Source organism: Lampetra planeri, chromosome 1, assembly GCF_965212315.1.
Source record: "Lampetra planeri chromosome 1, kcLamPlan1.2.h2, whole genome shotgun sequence".
NCBI classification, from domain to species: Eukaryota; Metazoa; Chordata; class Hyperoartia; order Petromyzontiformes; family Petromyzontidae; genus Lampetra; species Lampetra planeri.
Genome location: NC_136107.1, coordinates 19,756,657 through 19,765,767, shown reverse-complemented (window position 1 = coordinate 19,765,767; position 9,111 = coordinate 19,756,657). Strand labels below are relative to the sequence as shown.

The 9,111-nt window shown below is 44.7% G+C and overlaps 1 protein-coding gene across 3 annotated transcripts in view; it reads right to left on the bottom strand.

Moving 5' to 3' along the window:
* Positions 1 to 5,002: 5,002 nt before the first annotated feature.
* LOC144719844 (uncharacterized) overlaps positions 5,003 to 9,111 on the bottom strand; it is an 89,181-nt gene continuing 85,072 nt past the window's right edge. For all 3 annotated transcript variants that reach the window (XM_078596101.1, XM_078596110.1, XM_078596118.1), the window contains one exon: positions 5,003 to 8,806. In XM_078596101.1, the coding sequence (XP_078452227.1) occupies positions 8,555 to 8,806 (252 nt within the window). In that variant the 3' untranslated portion in view covers positions 5,003 to 8,554. The remainder of the gene's footprint in view (positions 8,807 to 9,111) is intronic.

Sequence of the window (9,111 nt, the reverse complement as noted above, 5' to 3'; positions counted from 1 at the left end):
ACGCGATTTTTTTTCTTCACGACATTCCCCCGAGGGCCTGAAAGCAGTGCTGTGCGCTTTTGGTCATTAAAAGCATGACACGCATTCTCAGAGCTTCATCACAGGCTGGCGATCGCCTTTGATATGGTGTGCGAGTTGTGGTTTTCATGTCATGGGTCTCTTCATGGCACGAGCCCTTAAACACGTTCCTTCGGAGTGGGCAGGTCGGAACTTGGTTGGACAGCACATTCGTGCACGACAGACACATATGCACGACAGACAGACAAATAATCCCTGGTGGGCAGTGTGGAACCTGTTGTTCCTACCTGTAATATGCATTGTCATATAATACGCGGTAAAGTTTTTTTTTATTTGGGGAGGGGGGATCATTTATATGCTTCATGTTAACCTATAAATGTATTAATTTGTTTGATCTTTTACAAGGAATACATTTGCTTTTTTGAACAAACTGAATCACCTTAAGGCTGGGAATGTTGAAAGAAACACGAGGCAAAAAGATCCGCTTTTTTCTTTTCAAGGCTTCCATTTTATGAATGGAGCCTCCCCCCCCCCCCCAGTTCCATTTTGTGAATGAAACATCGCCCGTCCCTCATTGGCCCGAGTCGCGGCGGTGCCCCCTCCCCCACCACGAACCCCCCCCCCCCTCTACCAACCCCAACCCACCGCTCCCATTGGTCGGCGAAACCCCGCGAGCTCGATTAATTAAATAATTGTATTCGGCGCCCCCGAGCCAATGGGAGGGCTCTGGTGGGGCGGGGCTGTGGTATGCACGACAGACAAATAATCCCTGTTGGGCAGTGTGGAACCTGTTGTTCCTACCTGTATTACATTCAAACGTGGACACAATTGGCTGGTTGTTTTGGTGTACACATTGAGGAGGTATTGTGTTTTTTCTGAAAACAAATTTAATCAGACATTCAATCGTATTGAATATTTACGTGTAAGAATTAGTATTTTGTTATTGCAAAAATACTGTGAATGCTTGTTAACAAAAATTAACGAAATGTTTAATTGGTTTTGTAATACATTGTTATACGGTACTGCAGGACAGCCATTGTAATATTGTACTAATGTACCGTATACTACTATGCGGTATTACAATTGACACAATTTATATTTCAGTAAAAAATTACAAGAATAATTGTGAATATGATGTAGGTTGCCTTTTTTTCGAACAAAAATTCACCAAATATTTCCTCTTCTCTATTCGACGATGGAATAGACGTGGCCCCAACACGTGAACGCAACACCGTGGCGACGTTCGCGATACAAATTATATTATCCACTCGAGATTTCTCGACGTGCAGATGTCTCGGAGGCAAACCACTGAGACTTGCTTTGTGCTCTCTTGGGACGCACGGATGGGGTGGCGGGGGTGGGGAAGGAATGCGCAGTGATGAATGTGAAGGCTGCCCGGGTATCTCATGAGATGGGACAGAGACGTTATACATGGTCAGCCTTGACAGAATGAGGAGTCGTCGGGGCAGTGTTGTTCATCGTGCTACTGTCAAACCCCCGATGGTTTAAAATGTGTGGCGGTCCTCACACTGACGATGTCTTATCGGCGAAAGTGGTGGCCCCGCTTTGAAATTAGTGAAGAACACTGTCCTCGGGGCTTGTGGAAAACAGAAGTAATCGCCAGCCATGTAAGTTATTGGAAGCCCCTTCCCATGCCAGAGGGGGCCGTGGATATGTAACTCACGAAGGCATCTATCTCTAGTTCTGTTCCCAGTTTAAGTGAAATGGAAAAACAAATCTAGCATCTGTACCAAACGTGCTTCTAGATTGCTATGTCAGTCACAAGCATGTGGAGCTAAAACATTTTCCACAGCAGAGAACTTGCACTGACATGGCTGAGTTAATGTGTGTACGATTAACGAGGTGCATTTTTGTTAATGCACTAATTTAAACTATTTTATTTTACCAGGTAAGCCCCACTGAACTATTAGCATTTTTTTTTAAAGGCGACCTGGCCATAAATTAAATCTCATCGAAGTGGCTTCATCATCACACGTGGGAATTTATAGTAACAGCCAAATCATTTAAACGGATGTTGTTTATATATTTATAAATGAGGGCAAAACTGTACTACCTGGATAAAAATCCACATAATCACCACAGGCAGAGAGACCACGCGAACTTCAAATATACGCAAGCATCGTCAAGGTCAGGATTGAACCTATGTATTCCTGCGTACCAGGCGAGGGAGATGACAGCTTGCCACTGTGGCGCCCTGTGTGACCGATGGATTTCATAAGAGCAGAGAAGTGGCACCTTTGAAGTTAGTAATGGTGGGCGCTCAGGGGTGCATCACAGCACTGTATAACATTGCTGTCCGATGTGTTATCGGATCGTATTGCGTGTTGTTCAGCATAATGTATGACGTTTCACTCAACGTGCTGGAACTGAAAATCAGTTCACCGAAGAAACTCGAGCGCCATTGGACGAAATTGAGTTTCATTTCCTGAAGAAAGGTCAGAGTACACGGAGCGAAACATCATACAGCATGCTCAACAACACGTGGTACAGTCGAAACACACAGCAGGGCTGTATAACACAACCACGAAAACCTACACTGTAGACCCACATAGCATGTTCTATACACGTTTCACGGGTGAGCTTAAGTTCTCTTCGGTTGCTGTGAGAATGCCACCCATTAAGTGTCACAAGATATTACTGCTTGGATGCATTGATACAGGCAAAATAGCACAGCAGATCAATGTTGGCCCTATTGCTGCAGTAGCATTGTTTTCAGCTCATTCCGTGGCTCTGGTTTATCTTCATGGGTGTCAATTGTTTCACGTAACATCTGGTTTCCCAATGTAGACATCGATAATCTCCGCACTGGCCCATCTTCCTAATCTGTAAATTGAATGGGCTTTGAATAACTGATTGCTGATAGTCTATTTTTGGTTAGCCTAACCCACTGTGTTAATGTAATTATTGGCTTCGATTGATTGGTCAAAACTGAACTACGTGGTTGTATATGTGGCCTTTTTTCTCCGGCATTGATTTCATTGTTGTAAAACAGGAATTGTGAAGGTTACCTGGGAGTGGTCAAATCACAAGATGCGGTTGACAACATGGAGCATGGCAGAGGCTGTTTGTAAAAGCAGACTTTTTTTGCATCTCAGAAACCTCAGCTTTTCAACTATTTGTGGTGTAATGATCATCAGCAGCACTCTGGACTTGTTGTACAGAAGTTTCCAGTTCGACCTCCTGTTGGGGCAGTTGAAGCAATGGGCGTGTTTCTTGAATTCACCCGCCTCTGTCCATCCGGCAGTATACATGGGTCCAGGTTATGAGTGGTGTGGCAGAGTGTGCTTACTCCAACCTGTTTGAAGTGTGGCCAACGCGGATCAGTCGGCCAAAGTACACTCTAGAGGGGCTCTCTAGAGCTCCCTCGAGTTGAGGTCCTTCTGCCAGCAGTGGCGTGAGCGACCAATTAAACTGAACAATTTCTTTTTATTTTACCAAGTAAGGCCCACTGAGCTATATAGCTCTTTTTCAGAAACGACCTGGACACATATGATAGCTCAACGAAGTGGCTTATCGCCATGTGGAAATTTATATCAGCCAAATACAGTACTTTAAAGGTATATTTATAAATGTGGAGGGAAAAATCAGAGGACCCGAAGAAAAATCCACATAACTACTTGGAGAGAGACATGCAAACTCCAAATCTACAGCAGGCGTCAGGGTCGGGATCGAACCCACGACATATTGTATACCATGCGAGGGTGTTAACATCTTCAATTGTAGGGCTGCACCTTTACTTTCCGCCAATTAAAATGCATTAACCTTTGTTTTGGTACTTTGAACTCCAATTCCAATTGTTTTACGAATATCTGTGGACAGTGACTCAATATTCCATTCTGTAACAACTCCATCAGAATCCCACAAAAGGCTGGGAAATTACAATGACCCTCTCATGCATCGAGTCCACTGGAGTGGACTGCTTTGATTTATGCTGTAAATAATTATTGTATTATTATATGGAACATACGTGGGGGAAAAATATCTGTGGACAGTGACTCAATATTCCATTCTGTAACAACTCCATCAGAATCCCACAAAAGGCTGGGAAATTACAATGACCCTCTCATGCATCGAGTCCACTGGAGTGGACTGCTTTGATTTATGCTGTAAATAATTATTGTATTATTATATGGAACATACGTGGGGGAAAAAAAATACCAAGACATTTGAGGGGGTTCCTTTGACTTCCAAAATCACATTGTTCAAAAACGCATTTGATTTTAATAATTAATGGATAGGAGGATCCCTCAAGGGCCTATCCACTATTTATAGACGTGCACTGTTCAACTCGTCTGCTAATAAATGTCCCTCTGAGCTGGACCCGACCGAGTAAAATGTACTACTATAATGAGCCAATAATGTCTGTGTCCCGCGCGTGACGTCACTCCACGTCGGCCAGCCCCCCTCATTAATACTCATGAACAGGTGACGTCCTCCACATGGACCCCCTCCCACTAATTAATAATCATGGGCGGGTGACGTCACTCCACATGTAGCACCCCCCCCTCTCCCTCATTAATAATAATTAGCGGGTGACGTCACTCCACATGGGGTGGCGATGCGCCTCCCCCCCCCTCCTCAGCATCAACTCACAACCCTCACTACAAAGGCAGAACCCTCACGTCACGCGATCTCCGTGACGCTATTGAGACATAGACGTAAAAAGGACGTCATGATGAACAAGAGATTATAACCTTTAAATCAAATAAGTCTGTCACCGCGGCCTTACAAATTGCACACGAAATGATGCAATGAATATCACGTCGCGGTCTGCTTTTCGCTTGCAAGTTTCAGATTTACTGAAATGCTCCTGTCCTTGGACGGGCAAAAGGCTAGTATAAAAGAGTTTGATGTGATTATTGACCAAATGCATTAACTCACCTTGTAGAGTTTTGCTGTTGACATAAAATAAAATGTAGAGCGTTTGCTGTTGACGTCGAATCATTGAAACGGTGGAAAAATATATATTTTTAAGTTTATATTTTTCCCAAGGAATAGCATCTAAACACAACTCAAAATAGCACTGACAGCTGCAATACAACACATTGGGCACAAAGTACATGGCTTAACATAACAAAAAAATTACCCAGAGGTGCATGTCATTGTTGTTCAATGCTCTTTGCTGCAAAAAAAACAATATTTTGGTGTCTTATTACTTGTAAGATTTTGGCAGATGTTTTATTTCTATTCCTAACGGTTTACAAAGGGTGAGAAACAGACTGATCTGTAAGCGTATAACAACTCAACAAGTCACCGAGCTCACGATAGGTCAATATATGAAGCTGGCCAATCTGACTACTTAAAACATTCGGAAAATGTTTGAACATGAAAATGTTTTGACACCATCGGTTTTTACGTAGATTAGCAATTAATTCCATTCACAACAGTCTGCAAAGCAAAAGATGCAATTGAACATAATTGTCATCTCAATTTGTTGAGCTGAATGACTAATTAAAACCGCCAATAAAATGTATAAGACAGAAACTCTTTAATAATCTCAAGCGTTCCATGCTAGGCTAATTCATTCCGCCTCCAACGCGACTATTATTGTTGCGCACATTCGCCGATCTGACACCCGGCGGCAAAAGATGGTGATCTTCGAGTTGGAGCTAAAGAATGAATCCATCTCCACATTTTCCAACGGCCACAAAACCCAGCGTTTGACTCCAGACTTGTGCAAAGTCAACTTCGCGATGGGGGAAGAAGCAGACTCGAACCTTCTACCATCCAAGCTATGGCTGGAGTTTGGGCCGAGCTATCGTCCAGAGGGGAAGCCCACTGCAGGGTTATGGAAAAAAAGTCCACAAGAAAGTTCTTTTTGGAGATCAATGGGCATCTGCAGAAGCATTTTACTTTGGAAAAAATGTGATCCGAGCTTTTGTTGTCACGACCGCAATCGGCACGTGTTTAACGTTGCAAAAGAATGAAAACTTTGAGAGAAAATCATTGAGACTTACCATTGATGGGAAATGTCAGCGTTTACAACTCTACGTTGACAGTACGTAATTAGTGGCATTCGTTATATTTTAAACAGTTGCTAGTGTGTACATATTCTTCGTATATAGATGTTGGTAGTAAAAAAAAAGTTACATACTCGTGTTTTACTTAAAATGTGTAGACACGGTTGAAAATAAATTACCAGGGCGAGTTAATACCATTCAAATCTCAGTCAAGGCAGATAACCCCTGTAATCGGGTGAATGTGTGTGTATGTGTGCGTACGTACGCGTGCACGCACATACGCACAATGGGCTACTGACAAGCCAGAAATATGACTGTCAGAACAAGATGGAGTCAGCATTTATTTCCAAAAACAGTCCGGTTACAGTAATTTTATCAGAATTTAATGCTTCTACGGACGTCTTTCGGCCGGCCTTCAACACAACATTGCTTTGCAGAGTTTAGCACAGGGAGCTCTGACGATACCAGACGTATCGACGAAACCATACGTATCGATGATGCCAGACGCATCGATGATACCAGACGCATCGATGATACCAGGCGTACCGAGGAGTTGTTCGAGGTCCGCATGAAATCTGTGAAATACACAGAGCTAGGTAGTCCCACTTGACTCTCGAATTCCTTCTGACTCATGCGGTGTCCTCGGCTGTCGAGGTGTCATATCTGGAGCCCTGCTGCTTCCACAACATACATACATATCCCTTCAAGTGAACACCAAACCACCGATACTAACAAAGATTGGCACTATTTAGGCTCAATGCTATTGTCTTACATTTATAACTAACAATCATTTCCAATATCGTCTAATACCAAAGCCATCGTTTATGCCTCTGTCGTTCACCAACAGCACTGCCACTTCCATCAAAATCCTAAACGTAACGCCGCCATCACCTTCACTATCACACACCCATCATTACCAACAGCAACACTGCCATCGTAATCCTAACGTCAACATCACACTGACCCGCCATCGTATTTCCTCTGCATTGTGCTGAATGGCAAAAGTGTGCTCTTGTCAGGGATAATGGATTCCCGTTTGACACGTGTGTAATGTGGTCGACATTACAGCTAACATACTGCAATGTAATTCCCGAAAACTTGCAACACTTGTATACGCTACAAGCCATTGGTCATGCAAAATGTTCTTGGATAAATATTTTTTGTCAACACCATCATTACAATACTATGTTAAATTTGCCGTCTGGACATATCCCTCGTGGCGCTGTCTACCAGTAAGCCGGCAATGCCACGGCAATAAATAACCACCGTCTCATTCCTCATTCCTGACTCGTAGACAGTTAAAAGTAGTTTTACACGTAAAACGAACTACTGAAAATGTAACACCTTAAACTTTCCAAGGTGTTAAAATGCATGGTAATATGAACATTACCCTAGAACTACTCCAGCTACGATAGAGAACATTTAGGATGTAATAAATATTCAAAAGTATTAAACACAAGCAATAGCCAGATTAACGTGTGGGAGATTAACTGCCAAGGTTGCAGCATTCGTTTCAACTACGAGTGAGTTCAACGGCACGGCAGGTCCGTCCGAAGACGTGCGGTGAGACGAAAACCGTGCTCGGTGTGCAGACATCGCTCGGCCTCACCCAGCCAGACCATCGACCCCACCACAGTCTCATCGCGGCCACTCGCCAGCTAGCCAGTCAGTGCATGGGGGCCAGACGTGCCTGCAGCGTGACCTGTATCTCGGCCCCATGGATGGCACTTGCAAGCGAGATTTCGTGTGTTTTGCTTCACCACCGAGATGTATTAGGTATATATATATATGTACTATATATTAGATGGGTTTTGCAGCCAATCATGTGCGATTATTTTTCTGGTAGCATGTACTTGTACGTGTTTCGGAAAACACTGAAATTACTGTTACAGAAATACCACACGTAATAACGTATTCATACTCTGCCAGCTCTTTTGGGTCATTTACAACGGCCATTTCATTTAGAAATCTCGAGGTGTTCCTAAAGGCTATCAAAGCAACATTATCTTTTACAGAATGCCAAAACTGCGTGCAGCGTAATAACACAGATGTGGCAATGGATCGGGAGTGGGGGGGGGGGTTATTAGAAGCTCCTCAGCCGTGCACGTTGTGTGTTGTGTTGTGTGTTCATAACCAATGGTGCCAGCCAGAGTGGTTGCAGATGCAGCACACCCTGCCTCTCCTGCTTGATTGAAGGATGGGGGGGGGCATATCGGGTCTGGCCGGGCACATTCCGGTGAAACTGGATGCTGTGCTGCATGGGCTCGTGTGGGCAGGTATGAGAGCACGTAATGGTGGACACGTACAGGGTCTGCGCGCTCGTGTGGGTGCGAACGTGGTGTGCGCGTGTCCGCACACACACACACACACGCACGCGCGCGCGCACAGGTGTCTGTCTCAGGAGAGCTCCCGTTAACGTGTGTCACGTTAACGGGAGCTAGCATGCATGTGTGCGTGCTGGGGCGGAGGAGGGGGTGGGAGGGAGTTTGGAGCTGCTGTGACCCTTTAGCCCCTGCTGCCACTTCCGACCCGCGAAGTGCTTGTGTGTGTCCACCCTACAACCCTTGCCCGGCCAGTGCCTCGGTGATTTCAGTGGACAGCTGCTGCTGCTGCTGGCTCTGTTGGTGGTTCTGCTGCTCCTGTGCGTCGCATGGCTCAGGGGAAGCATCCTGGCTCAGGCTGCCCGTGGACGACACCTTGCTCATGCGTCCCGAGGGCCCTCCTGATGTCGTGGGCGAGTGGGAGGAATTGCCGTAGTTCGTGCGGGACTTGGCAGTTTCGCGGAAACTCAGCTTCTGCGACTCGATCTGATGGGGAGAAAGGGATGTGAAGGAGATGGAGATGTCATCTACCTGGTAGGCACCTGGTAGACAAGTGTTTCAGGTTGGCCATGTAGACTGGCAGAAAGTGTTTTGATATATCCCAGGGAACAGATTGTGGACGTTTTAGAGACCAAATAAAGCATGTAAGCAAACTGGATTTCGGAAAGGATTTCCCATCAGTGACCACGTACACAACATAAATCAAGTGTTTGAAAAGACAAATGAATTTCAAATACAATCGTGCCTGGTTTTTATTGTTTATAAAAAAAAACGCATTCGATTCAGTGGAA